Source organism: Cinclus cinclus, chromosome 2 (assembly GCF_963662255.1).
Source record: "Cinclus cinclus chromosome 2, bCinCin1.1, whole genome shotgun sequence".
Lineage (NCBI taxonomy): Eukaryota > Metazoa > Chordata > Aves > Passeriformes > Cinclidae > Cinclus > Cinclus cinclus.
The window spans coordinates 18,558,905-18,578,959 of record NC_085047.1 but is presented as its reverse complement, the minus strand read 5'-3'; the positions used below and the strand labels follow the sequence as shown (position 1 = coordinate 18,578,959).

At 35.6% G+C, this 20,055-nt stretch overlaps 1 protein-coding gene across 6 annotated transcripts in view; it reads right to left on the bottom strand.

Annotated features, from left to right (window-relative positions):
- The window catches only part of CBLB (Cbl proto-oncogene B), a 122,699-nt gene that overhangs the window by 11,644 nt on the left and 91,000 nt on the right, over nt 1-20,055 (bottom strand). For 4 of the 6 annotated variants that reach the window (XM_062512111.1, XM_062512137.1, XM_062512129.1 and 1 more), the window contains 5 exons: nt 18,723-18,926; nt 10,968-11,153; nt 8,058-8,423; nt 5,760-5,854; nt 2,260-2,406 (listed from right to left, as the gene is read on the bottom strand). In XM_062512111.1, coding sequence (XP_062368095.1) covers nt 2,260-2,406; nt 5,760-5,854; nt 8,058-8,423; nt 10,968-11,153; nt 18,723-18,926 — 998 coding nt within the window. The remainder of the gene's footprint in view (nt 1-2,259; nt 2,407-5,759; nt 5,855-8,057; nt 8,424-10,967; nt 11,154-18,722; nt 18,927-20,055) is intronic. The other 2 variants (XM_062512119.1, XM_062512146.1) reach the window with 1 other exon arrangement.

Below are 20,055 nucleotides of genomic sequence, written 5' to 3'. Positions count from 1 at the left end.
AGGGGATTAAATAAGGGTCTGGAATCATTTAAAAATATATAAACAGGACAGAGGAAGTGAATTGCATTTGTGGTCCCAAGAGTTACAATTAGGAGTAATGAAATAAATATAAGAATAATTGCAAGATTTAAAAAGAAAGAAACAAACAAAAGCCCCTAATGGTAAGAGATATTTTGATATAAATTAATTCCCCCAGAGAAGTGGTAGAGGAAGTGCTGTTTCCTTCTTTGACATTAGATTGGTTCAATCTTTCAAATGCAGGGAATGCAACACTTCCATTGACTCCTCACCATACACACAAAGTAATTAATATTTCTACTCTAGTTTTAATCAATTCTGCATTTTCAATAATGTAAATACCCACAGGCAGCAAGGTAATTTAACATGACACTACTTCAGAATTATTCAGTCTGATGAGCCCAGCTAAGTGATCAGTTTACAAAAAATGCTGAAATACCTGTTTACATTAACAACAAACACCAGAAAAAAAGGCATCGAATGAATACTAAAAAGCAAGCCTTCTGTCCTTTCCCATTTTAGAAAAAGACAGCAAATGTAATAATGTAACATTCTTCTAATAATAGCCTAATTAGTAATGCTGAAATTCTTTCCTTTTATTTCTTATTCCTGAACTGATGTTCAGCAGTAAAAAACCAGACAATTAAATGATCTGACGGAAAGTAAGACTCTGAATAATTTCTTGTATTATTCTTGAAATATTTTTAGCACTTTCATATCTACAGGTAAAAGAGAGAAAAGGCAACAAAAACTTGGAATAGGATGGAACAATTACATAATTCTAAATTACAAAACATTCTGAGAAAAATTTTAAGTTCTTTAGCTTACTGAAAATTCCAAGTAATATCCAAGAAGGGAGGGACTAACACTTTGTAACGAGATAAGAGAAAGTGACATGGGGGAAAGAACCAAAATGTGCTAAAAATGTATGTTAAAAAAACAAAAAAGTTGGTAACAATTTCACTGAACAGTAATGAGGAGTTATGTTTCATTGAAACAAAACATCCCTCTCATGTTTCCTAATGAAATGCATTAAAAGAACCAGAAACCAAATTATTTCTTGAAAACTTTATCTCAGTTTTCACATCTAACCAGTGACACTAGCTATAAGAAGACATTTTAAAATACGTGGAACACCAGATTACTTTTTTTTTAATGCTTAGGAGAATGGTTTGAGTTAAATTTTTTATCAGAATGCATAATAAGAGGAGTTGGTGGTTTTAATCATGGAGGAAATTGAATAGCAAACTGATATGTTCTATCTATAGCAAGTCCTGAATTCATGCAAAAAAACCCCACCATATGCACAGTAAAAACTGGAGAAAACTTGGAAATAATCTTTCTATCTATAGCCTCTATTAATAATTCTAAGGGTCTGGTAAAATACTCTACCAGCTAACCAAAGGCACTCAATCTTTTTTTTCTGCAAAATAAAGATCATCATTCCCATACAAAAGCACAGTACGATCCCACAAAAATGTCAGAGGTATAAAGGATTAGGACCTTGGAATTTTTTTTCTTTTGCTTCCCATTTTTTGCTCAGCCAACACAGTTTTATTTATAATTGATTTTTTTTTTTTTAAAGTCTCATACGGTAGATAAAAATTTAAGTACTTAAGTTCATTAAGCTTTGGCAACTGCACAATATTCATGTCTATGCACTGAAGCCTGGATCAGGATTTCTAAGACAGAATTTTTAACCTGCATGCAAAGAATGATCATATTATGAGCTTTTTTTAACCTGTTTTAAGATCTGCCTTAAAAGGTCTAAAAATTATTATTGGCTCATTTTGGACTGGCAGACATGATGAGAGTTATTCACTGTGGGTCCTCGATATATTCTGACAGAGAGAGGAAAAAATGGAAATATCGCACAGAATTTTTTTAATCACAGGAAGGTCTAAATTTTTAGATCAATACTTGATTTTAATATCATACTTATGACCTACAAGACCAGCAAAACATTTGCCCCTTTTCCCCCTGTGACTTCAGGCTTATTGACTTAATTCCAGCTATTCATATTTTTTTAAGGGGCAAAGTTCAGTAGGAATGTCACAGCCTTCAGTTGCCACATCCCTTGCTCCAAGTCTCCTCATCATAACCATTAGTAATTCTGAACAGTGAAAGTTTGGAAGTATTGTTTCAGAACATATTTAAAGCTAAGACACTGAATCCAGTAAATTCTGGAAAAAGCAGAGGTTTTGTCAAAAAATATTTTTCAAGGCTGCTAAATTACCTTACCGAGCAAGAGGTTTTATATTATGACTATGAGGAGGTTGTGAGCTCAGTATTACAGGGTGTGAAGAAGGAATTTTGTATTCATCATCATCATCATCTGGGTACTCCCTTGATTTATCAGAGAGAGAATTTGCTGAAGGACCAGGGCACCTAAAGAGATGAGAAAAATAGTGGTTTATTTTTAGCTGTGAGTTACCTGACTTCACATAACATTGAAAATACTCCTCTTTAGCCCAAACATCCTTAATATGTCTGCTACATATAAGGAGACAAAAGCACCATGGCAAACAAACTTGTAAGGTTACTGACATTTTGACACAGAGAATGCATAGAGCAAAGGTCACTGCCCTTCTAAGAGTTAAACAGCTACTTTAAGCAAGCACAACATAGCAGAGAATTGCAAAGAACTGGAACACTAAATAGACACTAGCAAGACTCAGCCTGTTTGCACTTATCAAAAGCACTAAATAAAAGTTAATTGAGGACAAAAGGTGTTTAGCAGGGCTTAGTGATGCAAAGGACATTCACCCTTTCAGTGGCCTGTCAAGCTGTGAGTAAGGACACGCTGTGTCCTCTCACAGGTCTGGAGCGTGCATGTCAGCCCTGCTCCTTCTGTCACTGAGCAGGGCCATGCCAAAGGCTGATCTCAAGGGAGACAGCAATTCCAAGCCACAGTGTGCCCTAATGGAACTATGAGTTCACCTTCAAAATTTTGTTAGCAAGATGGGACAGACAGCAAGAGGAAAAACACCTTTTGGTGGTACTTGTCCCTCAACTACCTCAAGGCAACTAAATATTCCTAATATATTTACAGACTACGAAAGGTGCTTGAATTGGATGCTTCATTACATACCAAAAATGGAGTATACAAATTACCACTGTGGTTTACAGTACTTCTGAGACAGAGTCTGCTACTCACCAGAATGAAACAAACACTATTTAACTTGAAAATTCTGAAGTTCTGGGGAAGAATCACTCTGTATCTTTGACCTAAGAGTTTTAGATATCTTTTCAAGAACAGAACAGCAATTTAATCCAAACTGCTAAAAAAGTCTGACATAATTACAGAAGTCAAATTAAAAATAACTGTTTTCACATGTCCAGTCAAACACATAGGAGCTGAGTAGAAAATAAAAATCAGATGTTCAGTTAGCAAGAGTCCAATATTTCATTACTGAAGTACAGTTTATAATAACTACTTTAGTAAAACAAAAATAAAACAGCTCTGTTTCCAGGAAAAAACAAACAAACAAAAACCTCCAGTGCTTTTCTATTAATGTAACTTTTTAAGAAAAAATAGCAATATTTGTAACATTGTAGTCAGGAAGAGCTGATCAAACAATTTAAGTAGAGACATTTTAGAACTGTGAAGTTTCAAGTTAAGAGTAATTTTGCCTTCCTGTTATTTAGAATAAGACATTTCATTTGTGATCAATGTATTCTTCAGTCAAATGTTTGGAATTACCGACTGATTAAAACAACTAGAAGGAACAGAATGCCTTGGAGCTACATGAAATAAACCAGCTCTCAATCCACCACAGCACACAGATTGGAGAGCATGACAAAAATGAGCAACTGCCTCAGATTAATTGGAGTACCACAGTTGTGAAAAGCACACTTGATTTTGAATCAAGTACAGTTCAACATTTATGAGTGCTGAGCACAGTCAATTCAACAGGAGGAAAAATAGAATGCAAAAATATTCTCTCTGACACTTCTAAATAAATTATGATAGATATTATTTGAGTTTTTTGAAAGCAATTGTTGTGGTTGATGGAAATTGCTGGTTTTAAAGTTTTTTTCCCCTCCCTCTCTACAGTTTTTCCACCTACATATCATCATACAATATAGATTACTGGCATATTTCTTAGTGGTGAAAAAAACATAGTTTTAAATAAATAAAAACCAGACACGTTAGTGTTTAAAGAAAGAATGCACTATGATAAATTTTATTTTTACTAGTCATCCCATGTGATATTTTAGTAATTAAATAATTTGAATTTCTTACTCCTAATGTTGTGCATTGATAATTTTACATTCTAAAAATTAAAAGCTAAAATTGCCTGCTTAATTTTAAAAAGGTGTAAGTACAAAGCCAAAACAGAAATGGCAGTTAATTTCTTCCTCAAAAATCAATGGAGTTTGGTTTTCACAAATGAAGATTTTTCCTTCTTCCTGGAATCCATCAGTTTTCTATTCAGAAGTCTTCAGTTAATGAACGAATCTCTTTTGACCAAGCTGAAGTCACACATTCTAGCTTTGGATTGGCCTGACATGGATTTTGTGCCTGTACATATTGTTACAATATTGTGTGGATTTTCCAGTGCTCTGTGTATACACTGTACTTTGGTTCTAGGCTACATCTGCAAATATCTGAGTTAAAAAAATAGGATTCTCATGAAGGAAGCTGCTTTTCCATGCTAATTCTAAAATTTTCTTCTGAACTGAAAGTAGGCATGGAGAACTTCATCTCAGCAATTGCTCCACCTGAGAACAGGCTTCTAAATAAAAAAGTCCGTGCTCCACTGCACCTTTATTGTAGTGCTCAGGAAGAAAAAACACAGCACATTAAAAAAAATGTTGAAATATATTTGTCTTTGACATTAAAGCTAACTGAACACAGAAATGGAATGAGAAAGTCCTCAGGATTAATATAAGCTGACTGTCCAATTATATTATTTAACAGCAAGAATCACAAGCAGAACATTGGAAAGAAGCTGTAGGATAGCATTGTGTTATGCCCCGATTTCCTTACAAAAACACAAGAAAAGGACAAACCACATTATAGGACTTCCAGGCTTTCAACTTCAAATATATCTCATTCTGTGCAAAATCCTGCGTCATTCAGAGTCTGAAGATACTTGCTATGACAGCAACATCTTTATTTAAAACTAAACAGTCAATTTACCAGAAGACTAGCAGTAGTCTGCACTTAAAATGACAAATCTTCCCATATTCTGAAACTCAGGAAGGTTGATCATATTTAAAATGATATAAAACGGTTTGGGTCGCTTGTTTTTCAGCCACAACAAATAAGAGATGATAGTGTGAACCCTGAATAAAGCTCCACATACTAAAAGCCCAGAAAGCCTGACTAAATTAGGGGCAGAACAGTGATGGAACAGATTTTTTAGCCCTAGCACTTTCTCTAGAATCTGTCATCCCCTATGATAAATAGCTCTGACCACACTTCTCCTGTAGTAATAGAAGCCAAACCAGACAGTATCTGTTCTCACTGCCAAATGCCTGTGAGCACAATCTGCCACAATTTATCCTCTCTCCCTACACAAACATGCTGTGTTCAATGAGCATTAGGACTGCTCCCATTTAATCAATAACATTTACTTTTCCTTTGTAAAGGCACGCTAAAATTCATGGAAAATATATCAAGTTCTATTAGTTTATTTCTTTCTTTTTCCCATTTTTTTCTTTAAGTGCCAGACACTTGGTGCTATTATCCAACATTAACTAGCACTTTTCTTTTACAGATAAAGTTAACTTACTTTATACTAGGGATGATGGAGCCAGCTGGAAGAGGGGGTGAAAGCCGTGGAGGGACATCATATTCTTCATTTATCAGATGACCATTTGAAAAAACCTAAAAATCATACAAGTATTACAATGGGTATCTCCTTCTAACACCATGGATATTCATCAGCTAGGTATTACACAACAGATGTTGAAAAGCATTTGGGTAAAGGCTTTCCCAGGAGTTTACACCTCCTAGGCCTGTTTCATCTCGCCCCATTTTGGAGTTGTAGTACATGTTAGTTTAAAACTTTACCAAATGAAGCTGTTTTGCATGACATTTACTAGACAGACACTCAGTTACAGCTGAACTGTTTGGAGGAAAATTAAGATTTCGAGACTGCAAAGTGAGAGAGGTGAAGTGTAATGCAAAGCAATGGGTACATCATGCTAAACACATTAATTATTAAAACTGTGGTACAGTGCCTGCCACAATCCATCCTCTACTCACAGGATTGTCTTCCCAATTCTTGGCTTCTACCAATAGCAAAAGGTTTATATTACAATTGATATATGAATCAAAGAAAATTCATTCCATGTTTCCCTCATGAATGTAAATACAGCCTGGAATGGTAGTTCAGGGTTGCTTCCTCTAATCAAATGGTATAGATCTACAACCTGAAGATGATAGCTCAAGCAGTACTTGGTTAAAGTCCTATACATGCAAACTTCTCCAGACTACACTTCCACAACAACTGGGTGTTCTCAATTGAGAAGTATTCATGCCATCAGCCTCAGTACTGTGCTAAACAACAAGAACACTACCTGAAGGTACAGTTGAAGATAAAAACCCAGAATCCTTTTAAAATCAGAAGAAAACCTGCAGCATTTTAAACAATAGCCTAATTCTAAGTAAAATTTTGGTGCTTTGCATCAATGCTGAGAAAATGGTTACCTAATAATAATTCAATTATATATAATATCATAGATCTCTTAAGCACCTTTCATCATGTATGTCAACACCACTCTGGACAGTAATTGAATTTCAGTAATGTACTTTCAAAATAACCAGTCCCCCCCCCCCCCATATATATGGGAAGACACTTGCTATATACACGTACACATACAAAAAATCCAAAATAACTGGAGATAGAAAGGTTAAATAGCTTGTGGTCTTGGGAAAAGCAAATAGATAAAAAAATTATTTCTGACTTCCATTACTTAACCACAAATTCATCCATCTAAGCAAGAGCTATGTAGTCTTCAAGCAAAGACAGCAGCTTTGAGTTAATAACCTCTATGAATAAATTACTGAGCTGCTTTGATAAAATTGATTAGAGCAGAACTAGGAATTTCTTCTCAGGACATCACCTTTTGATCTCTTTTCAAAGCTAAGCCTGACCAGCTGTAAATGGCTTTGCAAGTGCCTGAAGCTGCTAAATGCCAGAAATCACCTCACCTAAAGCAGAGCTAACTGGAGCATCTACTATTCCATCAGAAAATGCATACGCAGTTTTGGCATGTGTCAGTTTCAAAGTGGGCTTGAGATGCTATATTATTACAGCATACAGGGATACATTGTTATCGTGGATAATTTGCTAGAAGAATACAGCAAATCTAGAATATTCTCTCACAGATATTTTTCTATGGTTTTATGTGAAATTTATGACTCAGACCCTCATGTACTGTTGCTTTACAAATTACAGTATTTAACAAGTAATTTCTTTCCGAGCAGCTTATTATTGAGCATCAACAGAAAAGATGCAGGAACAACAAATCACCACTGGCCAATATAAACAGTGTGTTAGCCAATGCAAGACAATGCTGCAGCAGCGTGTGAATTTCAGATTCAACACAGTGAGTGCTACCGCACTTCTCGCTAACAAGCTAAAAATGACAAAATAGTTGTTACAAGGTCTTTTAAGGCCTAACTCTCCAATTAAAAGCCAATATCTATATTATTTATACTTTTGTCCCAGTGACCAAACACCTGCGACCCACACTTTCTATCCAACCAAAAACTACTACCTAAAAGCAAGACGAAGAAGAAGGAACAAGAAGGAAGAAGAGCCAACGCCCAAAACCTCCATCTTGTCCCATACTAATTACTATATTCTAAAACCCCACATTCTAAGCCCTTCACCATGTTATATTACACACTCCTCTTCAAACTATACCCCAGCGATTCCAACTCCATCACTCAAATTTGGAAGCCTTCTCCAAGGCCTCAAGTCAAAAGCAGTGTTCTTTTGGGGGTCACTGCCAGAAAGCACAGAAAGTTGAAAACTCCCAGGCTTCAGGGCTCCAACAAACACCCAGTTCATTAGAAATACCTTGGCACCTTCTGCAGGCATCTCATGACGTCTGTGCTTCCTCACAAATCCCTGCTCGGAGCTCACGCGGCCGTGCCTCCCGCTTACGTTTGACACGGCGGTCAGTCCTGCTTTGGGGGAAGCGTCGCCCGCGCCCCGGCAGCCGGCCAGCTGGGCGGTGGCGAAGGCATCCCTGGGACACCATCCTTCCAGGGGCGCGGGCTGGTCCCTGGCAGGCAGGCCCTCGGCGTGGTGCAGGTGTCTGCCCGCCCGGCTCTCCGGCAGCATCGGGGGAGGCCGCTCCGGCGGCGGCGGTGGAGGGTCTCGCAGGGGAGGTGGCGGCGCTGGCAAAGGCTTGTCCTGTTTCCTCACCATGCAGGGAGAAGACTGGACGACACAGGAAGTTACAAAAAAGAAAAGTTACACAGAGGCACGAATGTTGCCCGCGACCAAGTGTGGCTTCATTAGTTTGGACTGAGATATTTTCTTGGCACCACCGTGGCACTTGCCAGGAGGTTTAATGCAGACTTCGCTGGCATTCTGCAGACAACCTGGCCCTTCTGCAGAGAGCATGCCCCATTTCTGATGTTGCATTAGTAACCCAAGCAAGGAATGGAAAGCAGAAAAGACAACTAACTCAGGCAGATTTATTTGACCCATAGTTTCTTTCCCGTATCCTTTGCTTTGATCATTTGAATCACTTATTCATCTGCTGCAATGAATTCTGGGGAGTGTTTGGAAGAAACAGGTTTCCTGATGTGGAAAAGAAACCCAAAACCCCAAAGAAAATAAAATCCCAGAAGAGTAATTCGCTGGCAGCAAAGCTATGATTAGAGAACAAGGGGAAGAAGAAATAATTATTTCATTTTTAATTATATACCTAGGGATTACTCCAATCTTTACATGACATGCACTGTGCTAGAGTACCAAATCTATCTGAACTGCAGCTCAGTTTTTCAGGTAGCAACCTAATTAGTTTGTAGTTTTACTTGCAATTAGCTTATCTGCAAGCACTATTTGTCAGAATACTCGCTTTCTAAGAATTGAATTATATCACAAATGGTTAAATGTGGTCTAAAATTATGTATGCTAATACTAAAAAGCTAAAACTCAGGTTATCAGGAAAAAAAACTTTATAGCCTCACAAATCTGAGCACAAATATGAGCAAACCAAAACATTTTAATTATGACTGAATTACTAATGGAAATTTACAAAGTAACAGTTGGGCCAGGTCTTTGCAAATGTTTTATCTCCAGCTACCATAACAAATACACAGAAGATTATTTCCCTGGGAATTTATAATTTTCTTGGACTTCAGTAAGCCTGCATATTATTACCACTTAAAGAACTGGAGGTCACCAAACTTTTAAAGTAAGAGCAGCACTTGTTCTCATTTCACTGGCTAGCCCGGCACTGTTCTTCAAGCAGTACCTCAAACATGTGACTTGAATTGAAAAGAAAGTTCTTCTACCTACAGGCCTATGCATATTAAAAGGATGTAAACTAAATAAAGAAGTGTTTAACTCACTTGCTAGTCAAGTAAAATAGTTATTTTCACTGTCAACACAGGAAAATAATACCCTGATACAGATTTTTTGTTATACCTGACAGTTATAAACTATAGTTTTTAACTCGAGCAAAACAGAAAAGTTGTGGGGTTTTTTACCTGAAAGAGTAGTTTTGGCAGGACTAAATAATCTTTTTTCTCTTAAATGTAATTTTTATAATGTATGAGATTATTCTTTGCTGTCCCCATCCTGTTTCCCTTGCACACCACAATTTTTCTTTCCATGAGAAGTTTCATATAAAAAAAAAAATTCAAAAAATTAAAGCAGTATTAATTATATTCCTGGTTTACTTATTTTTTTGAAGCCATGAACTCTGCAAAAAAAAACCTACTGTAAAACTAATTTATGTGGCATAATGCTTTGTGCATATCCTCAATGTGGTATAAATTCCTTTGTATAATAGAGAAAGTTAAGAAAGAAGATTGAAGAAACTATTCAAACTTCCATTTTTTCTTCTAAATGATAAACCACTAAAATCTTAAAAATATATTAATTTTCAACCTTACAGTAAAAAACAGACAAAAGAAACAAGGTACTTCAAACTGGATTATTATGAGCATGCAGGTTTCAAGTCATGTCCTGAACTTGAATTTTAATTAATCATATAAAAAATGAAAAATTTTGATCTAACTCCCTCTCTTTATACAACAATTACAATAAAACAATCAACTTTTTATAGAGAACAAGAAACAGTATTTGTTCTCTTTCATGCTTATCCACTTAAAAAATCATTGAATCTTTAGCATCACTATTTTTACAAAACATAGCAGACAATATTATTGGCTAGAGAGTCATTATTATTTCCCTTGAAATTTGAGTCCTAGTGCCATTTAAGGTTTTGAAAGCAGTGTATCTGCGCATATTTTTCTTGTAAGAACACTGTGGAAATTGAGCATAAATCATCATAAAAGGAAAACATATAATCTTAATGAGAAAATGACCTTTAAATCTATTTTCAGGAAACTTTAGCTTCTATTTATTTTCATTAATCAGAGTTTGTTACAGAACTGATCCATTACTGCAACATCTTTAAAATTCTGACCACATTATGTCCAGTATAATCACCAGAAAAACTGAAGCCATATTTGACCAGCACATGCAGCTGGAAGCATTTAACTACATAAGGTATTATGGAAAGAGAAGAGACTTCATCATTATGTATCTAATCTATGGTTTCATTAAACTAGAAGGAGTTAAACTTCTTTTAGGCAGAGCAAAATTCTGAAAAAGCAAAATCCATGGAAAGGTTTGAAACAGTCCACTGTACAACCAACACAAACAAGAAGCTGGCCTCGGAAAAAAAAAACAAATGAAATTTCTCATAATTCTTATATCCAGAAATCATGGCTCAGTAACACTCACCTTTGGTGACCCAGTTGGGCTGGCACATGGTGACCGTGCTACTCCCTTCTGAATCAGATCCAGACGGGGAGGGACAGGTGGAAGACTAATATGTGGGATTTGCAGGGGGTCTGGAAGTGGTTTTCTTCTTTGTGCAAGAGGGGAAGATCCTGGGGAAGTCACTGGTGAATTCTGCCTCTCATTGCACTTCAGGACAGAAAAAATAAAATTACTTTTTACCTGATGATCAAGTATACAACTTCCATTCCACAACTAAAATGCTTGATACTTATCAGATACTAAGAGTCAATTATAATAGTCATTTTTCATAATGGACATCTGGGCAGTAGAGCCCATCTTATAGTTACTGAAAAATAAATCTACTAGTCTTTCTACTTCAGAATTAAGACCCATGTTAACTTGTGGTGAACATAAAAGAATATATATTCCAGCATTTTGTATAAAAATCTAACAATCACTGCCAAACTCAAGGGAAAAAAAAATCATAGATTTTACTGTAGCACTGCTACCTTTGATAACCTTTCCATTAATACAGAATACTCAACCTAAAGTTCTACAAAATACTTTTAAATGCTGGACATCCATGATATTGCCTGTTATTGCCTACTGTTTGTTTTCAAATCATACTTCCATAGAAAACAGAATATATGTCTTCTGAAAATTTACTAATCAAAATCACCAGCAAGACATTAGGGGGAAAATGAAGCAATGACAAAAGTAATTTTAGAACTATTTTATCATTTAAGCAAATACTGAACTAATAACACAAATATTTAACATCCTCCTCTCCAGTGACTAACTACGATTTCTTTTTTTCCTTGAGCTGTGCTTTCAAATTCATCAGAATCAAATATTTCAACTCACAATATAGGGCTCTACCCAATTTTGCAACTAGTCCCTACCCCTCATCTAGCTCAGTTTTTACAGAAATCTCAGGTGCTTGCATAGATCAGCTCAAGTTATATCTATGAACTCACTGTATGAGTTTCAGTGCACTGCAATAAAGCTGAATTTCTGTGCTTTCCCCAAGAGTAGACACAAGTAGCTGGAAGACATTTCCACCAAGGCCGCTTGTGCACTGAGGCATCTCATCGTCCTCATATCACAGCTTGCCTAGAGATGCAAAAATGGACCTACCTTTAGGCTAAACCCCTTGGAAAAAAATACTTCCCCCTCTCCTCATAAGCTTTTTCTCATGAATGCTGAACAACCCATAGTGATAACTAAGGAAAGTTCTTTAGCAAGGTATACAAGTAAAAAACACTATGTTTCTTTACACACAATGATTATATTAAAGAAACTGGAAAGTTCATAAATTCAAAAGCAGAATGAGGAAAAGGATCTAGAGCACTGACTCCTTATCAATGTTCTGTGCTTCAGCTTAGTTTAACATCTTGTTTCTATATAGCAGGGATTGCTACCACATTTCTTTCAAAAATAGGAGCCACCACAGTATTATTGTCAACAGTGCATGAAAATGCAGGAGAGGGGTAAGAAAGCTAGAAGGGTAATGTGCAACTCCATAATCATGATCATTTTTGGTTGCTATTTAGAATCTTCCCCACTCTGTGTACATGTGCAAGCTCAGTGTCACAACTGTACATTTAAGTTCACGAGACAGAGCAGTTTAAGATTTGTGGTCTTCATGGTTATCAGAAGTTTCTCAGTTTCTCAATTGAATTAAGAGGTGGTCTCAATATTAATATTAAATGCCTTGAATAAAGCCTTTAAATTGTCTTTGTTTCCTCTAATTGGTGAATGACCCTGTCCTTGACTGGAAGGCCATAAAGATAAGCACATGAATTGCTGAAGCATTAAGACTCTCAATATTAAGGAAAATTGAACAACTAAACAAAATATGTGCAAGCATGCCTGAGCAACCATAATTATAGAATTACTATAAACCAAATGTCAATTAATTTTCCTTATCAAAAAGTATCTGTCAGTTAAACAGCATAATAAACATTGTATCATTTAATAGCATTAATTTTCAGAGTTTAAATACAGCTCCATAAAGCATTCCTGAAAGCCCAAGAACCATGCAATACAATACACTCAAAGGATTGACTTCAGCAGACACAAAATGAATTTATTTCCCAAATTATCTGAAATAGAACCAAATTAGCAGGTCACACCTCCAAAAAGATTCAATTATTTAAAATAAATGAACGTGATGTAGTTAAGTCACAGCATTTTATGATGTTGCACAACATAATGCATTTCAGTCAGTAGGGAATTGTTCCAGAAGAGCTATCACATATGTGATAGGAGTAGGAAACAAAGAATAAGAAAGATAGGAAATACTGAAAACCAATTATTGGACAGGGAACATTTGTTTGGAATTTAGAATCTTCTAATTGTCGCATCATCAAACTAATTAACACAATTTTCTGAGAGAGCAACCTGAGACTCTCAAATGGGAGAGTGCATGGAGCTGTACATATCCCAGCTAAGTGAACAGCACCGTAGTGATATAATTTAAAGAACATCTATCCCTGTTTCTATCTCACAAACTTCTTTTACACAGCTCTGCTCTAAAGAATCATTAGGCAAAATGATGCCCTCATCCCTCAGTGTTCTCACTGGTTCCACCCATGTCAGACTTCTTTTCTCCTGCTGCAACAATTTTTGTCTCTGCAACAAACTTTTGCAGAGACAAAAATCATAGAATATTCGCATTTAAAACCCATTCCTTTAAAAGTTCAAGATTCTTAAACCCTGATATGCTATTAAACCAAATGAAGCAAGCATTTTAATTTATGTGATAAACTTATAGTTCTGTATATGCTTGGTATTTGGCTACCTCTATCACATTCCATGGACAGTAAACCACAACTAACAAAACAAAAGGCAAAATTTTTCAAGTAGTAGGTGTGTGAGAAGACTTGGATTTAGGCTTACATCCATGCCTGGATATGTCTTGTTTCAAAATAGCAAAGAAATTTTTTGGACTACTATGTTATACTACAGCCACAATGCTAACAGGACATGCTGTAACCCCAGAGACTTCAATAAAGGAATTTGATTACAGCCAACAAAAGAGTAACTTATCAGGCACAATTAAAAAAAAAAAATTCAATAGCTGCAAGCAAAAGCAGCTTTTCTTTTCCTACAAGGAAGCTTAATCCATATCACCAGTTGGTGCTGAAGTAAGAGCAAAAGCTTTGCTGGGACAAACTAATGATTTCTTGTTTGGATCTGCTGATATGAAAAATAAAACAAAACCAAATACTCCACAACAACAAACAGGTTTACCCTTAGCATTCAGTATCAGATTTCCATCATATTCCCATCATGAAAATCCCGTATTTTTCAGTCCACTCCCATCCAACCTGCCTAGCTGCATCATTTGATGCGTGTTGACAGCTAGGCCAACAAATGGGTGCATCTCATGTGAATACCAAGGCATTAAAGATGTACTAATATCTACTCTTTCTGGCACACTCTATTTCTACGTTTGTCACCTACTGGAGATTTCTGTGTGTTTTCTATACACTAGGGAAAACATTCAATGAGAGAGAACAGTGACAAAAAGCTAAAACAAGCAAGGGATTAAGACACAAACTAACTCAAATGAACTGGCAGTGACACAAGACAGACCTTCAGTGTATAAGGGGCTCTGCTGCACCACACAGAGACCTGTGCAATAAAGATGTTATTAAGAAGAACACAGACTCCTTTGTAACAACATGGACTTCATCTGGCTGGGGTGACTGCTGCCAGGGGAAAAGCAGCTGTGACTTACTTTGCAGTTGTACTGCAGAAGGGACCACACTTGTCTGATTCCATCAGATTTATTTGTTACTGGGATATACTGGTATCAGTTTTCTCCCAGCAATTGTGAATTCAAGAAAAAGCCCACTTCTAACACTGATTATAATTTCTAGTGAAGTTTTTTTTCTGGTGAAAATATTAACAGCCAGGCTACTGAATCAGAATTTTCAAGTATTTTATACCAGATAGGCACATATGAAAAGCATACTCAAATCTTAATGATTGACTCACTGAGGAATACTGTCCTGCCTGTTCATGTCCTTGGAGCAAATTCAAACTGCATGAGACATCTACGAGGGTCCAAGCAGACCTACACCAGAAGTAGTTCTCTGAAGTTTCTTTATCTATAATCAGGTAAGAGTAACTCACATATTTGTTATTTCTTGTTAAGATAAGCTGTGACCTAGGCAGAGCTGTATTATCTTGGCTTAAAAACTTATATGAGGATATAAATTTACATCACTTAAGACTGATGACTGTAAACATGTTTTTGAAAAGACAGCTTTATTCCCTCTATCTTTGCTGACCCAAGAAAATGCATATGAAGGAGGGAGAGGGTGTTAGGTCTGTGAGAGTCAGCAGCACACTGCCAACACAGCACACAGTAATTAGGGGAGGCACACTGCCTCCCAGCATTTATATCCTTCAAATACTAATAAGTAATCAGTTAAGTAAGTCCCTTCTGTTGTGTGACATGATCTTAATACATTCCCACCAACCAGGTGTACCATTGTGCAGGAAGTTCAGGTACTGCCAAAGGGAATATATGGATACATATTTGAAGTCTTCTTTTACACATTTTTATATTTTATATAATGAAATGAAAAACATTATTACTATGTAATACATGCCTTCTTCCATTACCAGAAAAAAGTCAACTTAACCATATGGAAATTATTAAAACAGCCTTCTCCCATATTTTGAGAGCCAAGGTCTTTTGCTGTGAGTTACTGAATTTGACCTAACTCCTGCTGAAGAAGCCTAGTCCTGGCAAACTCTGTTTCAGCCTCAACAATTTTCTATCACTGTTTTAAAGTACACTGTGACTCATTCAATCAGGGGTTTGTGCATTCAGATACCCAGGAAATTAATTTCAGAGAAGACAGTAACACCCCCAATGGGGTAACTTCATGTACTTTTAGACAAAAGTGTTTATAGGCAGTGTTAATTCACTTTAAGGCACTGAAAACCTCAGTCTTCTATACTGGTAGAGCCCTCCTCTATGTTTTCATGGGATATTATTTGGATCAATTACCTTAAGCATTTATAAATTCAAAGTTATTTGATTTTAGCAAGAACTCCTGCACTGTTTTCCTCATTTTCCTACTTTCTTTTTAAAAGAAGTATATCAAATTATGTCTTGTACCAAAGTAAAGTGACAGAGAACTATTTTCATTCATTAGGGCAATTAAATATTAAATTATAGAGTAACTAACATACTCTACTAGAGACTCAAATTCCCTCTTTAAAAATTAAAAAAATAAAAAGCTATTTTCAATATTTACCTGTAATCTCCACCTTTTATATGTGTATTTAATAATGTTGTGCTTTACTAAAACAAAAGCTGAGAAAAAGAACATTTTGGGCAATAACTGCATTAGCTAATCTGATACCATGGGGCTGGAAATTTCTTGTCGAGGAAACAATTAACAGAGGCTTTTGGCAACACTCTTCCTCTTTCTTTCATTAAGAAATATCTGAAGACAATTTGGAAATAAAAAAAATAAGCTAATTGATGAGGCAGATAAACAGCCTAACTGCAGTGGATTCCTCCAAAGCCTCTGTTAGAGCTGATCTGCTACTGCTGACTCATATACAACACCTAGCAAGAATTACTCTTTTTTCTTAATGTGCAGCCACTTACTAATTCCTTTAAAGAATTATTAAGGAGCTCATGATTATTCTTTCCCTTAAAACAATTTCAAGGTCTCTGAAGTGTTGCAGAGACTTAATTCAGACACCTCTTAAGAGTTTCTGTGTGCAATTCAGGGGTAAAAATGATGAACTGATATTTTTCTGATACCTTTATTCCCACAACACATTGTGAAGCCCTACAGTCACTTTCATCAGAACTTCATGTCCCTGAAACTCTCCTCTTCTAATGAGTTTCACAGCCCGGCTCACTGCTAGCCAGATTCTTCTTCAAATGGTCAGCCAGGTGATTTGACACAAATACAGCCCATTTGATTTTCAAGGATTAACAGATTTATCTTGAGAAAGCTTATCACAGTCCATACAATAAAGTAAGAATTGAAAAATTTGCTCACTGAGATTACAAAGTTACAACAGCACCAGCAAGAGCTAAATTATTGTCTTTGCCACCTAACTCCCATAATTTCAACAAATTACATTACTACAACAGAGTCATTATGCAGCATCCTGTTCATATGAACAGCATTAATGGGAAAAAAAAAAGAAAATTTCACAAAGAGTAATATTCTACATAATGCCACAGAGAAAAATATAATTTCTTTTAGCAGGCTCCAGAGATACACTGGTTAGCAGGAAAAATAAATAATGGTTAAAGAAACAGGCAAGTCTGATGAAGACATTGCTAACAAAAGTGCATATATAAACAATGCCATATTTACACACAGGTGGTATGGTTAAGACCATCATTGTGCAAGCAATGGTAACAATTTTAAGAAAACAGCTGCTAAAATCACTGAATGACACTATAATTCAACAATTTCAAATAGACTTCAAGAGGCTGGCAGAGAGAAGATTTCTTCCACTGAACAATGAAATCAAAGAAACAAAAATAGCAAGGCACCAAAGCACTCAAGCACTTGGAGGATACCTAAAAGAAGATGTCTTATAGTAAACCTATTGTTCCTTCTTTTGATAAAGGCATAATGCATTTTTGCCTTATCACAGAAGTGATAGCGTTATAAAAGCCCATCAATTCAAGGCTATCTCGCAGAGGTCAGCCTGCAGACTGCAATTTAAGTCCAGGCAGGAAGGATAAACTGTTCCCAAGGGTAGAACATGTTGTATTACATACACAACACAAGAATGATTCATAAGCCTTAAGAGGCTAGGAAGGATATCAGAAGCATGTATATTAACTGACAGATACTCTCAGATATGAGGGTAAAGAATTTTTTTTTTTAACAAACATAATGATAAGGAAATGGAAAAGTAAGATGTTCGAAAATTAATTCCAAGGCAACAATTCAATCTAGATGACCTTAGTATAAGGTAAAATCTAGTAAATGCTCTGTCAAAATCAGAGTTGCATGGCCTCTGACAATATCTATACCAGGCTAAAACACAGTAGTAAAAACTAACACCATAAAATAAACATTTGTCAATGATAGTGCTTACTTATCATTAATAAAATCTCCTTCACAAAGATCTCAGAATTTAACATAGAGCACTTCCAGGACAAAAAACATCCCAAAATACAAAGTCACTATGGATAATCTCAAAAATACTTTTCCCATTAAGAGTTCCTAATACTAAAAATTACAGAAAAAAAATCATAGACAATTCACATGAAACATAACTAAATTGACTTGTGTGCAGTATGAATTAGGCATCAAGTCACTTTTATAAAGAAATAATATTAAAAACTGTTTAGAAACTCACCTTTAATCCTAAAACATTGTATGCATATGTATGCATGCAGAAAACAAATGCATATAGGAAATTTTTTTGTTCTCTACAAACAAAAGCTCAAGGAAATGTCCATACAGCATAGTTTGGATAAGAGTTTCAGCTGGTGCAAACTCATGCTTGGTCCATTATAGACTAAGTTATCTCAATTCACACTGGTGAGAATCTGGAATTTTTTTCTCCAATTAAACTTCAGTTTTAAGGCATTTGTATTGATACATTTTTTTTTTTTTCAATCCAAAAACTGTTCAGTGAGATGCTGTGAGCTAAAGCATGAAGTGCAACCTCTCAGTGTTTAAAGTTACAGGCAGCTTTGTTTACAAACATCTGGGTTTAGCTGTTGTGCAGGGTTTGAGAAGTTACCTTTCGGACTGAAGCCAAACGATTCATCATTAGAGACTCTTCCCTATCATCATCATCATCCAAGTCCAACATGGGCATACTAAAGCTATCCATAATACTGCAGCACCTAGAGTTCTCATCCCTGGGATCAAAGGGATCCACAATGATTGGTTCTGTTCCTTTGATTTCACAGCGGCAGAAAGGGCAGCCTTGGCCATCTGATTCCTACAGCAAGACAAAAAAAGTTGATACATTTAAAAAAATTAAAACCAGCAATAGTTTTAAAAGTAGGTCTTAGACGTTTCACACAGAAACATCCTCAACCAGTCTCTAAAAGCTTGTAAAGAAAGACTGGATTAAACAGGAAATAGATTAATAAATATTTAACTAGAGTAAATCTTAAAATCACTGCACATTTAAAGCTGTTTCTCTTGAACAGATTAAGCTTTGCTTAAAAATTACTAATCAAAATGTAGCTTCTATCTCTACAAAGCACTAAAACAGTCTCAATATTACAGGTCAGGAAGCAACATGTTTCCTTTCAGGCTTACAATTTTGCTGTTTCTTCAAGAGAAAGAAGGTGTGTAGACAGAAATAATGCATTTTATTATATGCCTTTTATATTAACCATAAAATATTTAATTTTATTTGATGTTAGGAAATGCAGGCAAGCTTTATGACATGCAGCTCTTCTTGAAAAAACATATTCAGTCCATCACAGCTGCAGCATTACCAGCATTCATAACACCTAAAGCTACAAACAGCTTTCTTCACATTTACATAAAAAATCAGGACTTAACTACATTTTCAATAAATTACATACAACAAAGAATTATTTTCACATGTAATCATAAACAAGAACTACTTGAATTTTAATTTTTAAGTTATATGTGTTCAATGATTTTCAAGCAGCCTTATTCAATTCCATTTTCTTATTTCAGAAATAATGAAAAGATGTTATTCATGACTACTAATGAACAAAAATCAGAGAATAATTTCAAGAACTTATAGAAATATTTCCATCAAAAAGCACAACCTAGATTTGAATTATTAAAAAAAAAGCCAACAAAACCTACCACCAAACAAATAAAACTGCAAACAAACTCACACACAGAACAACCATGAAGCTTTGAGAGTTCAAGATAATTCAAAGTGAAATCAGATATCACATTGTGCTGTATTTGCAGTCAGGTAGACAATCAGAGATATGAACATTGAAATTAATTCTAAACTACCTACTTATACTGAAATATAACCAAGCAAGCACAGGTTTTTGATTTCTCAGTTGCAAAAACAACTTCAACTTTTTTCCAGCATTTTTGTTTATCTTGACACTTGCCTGTCTTACTAAACT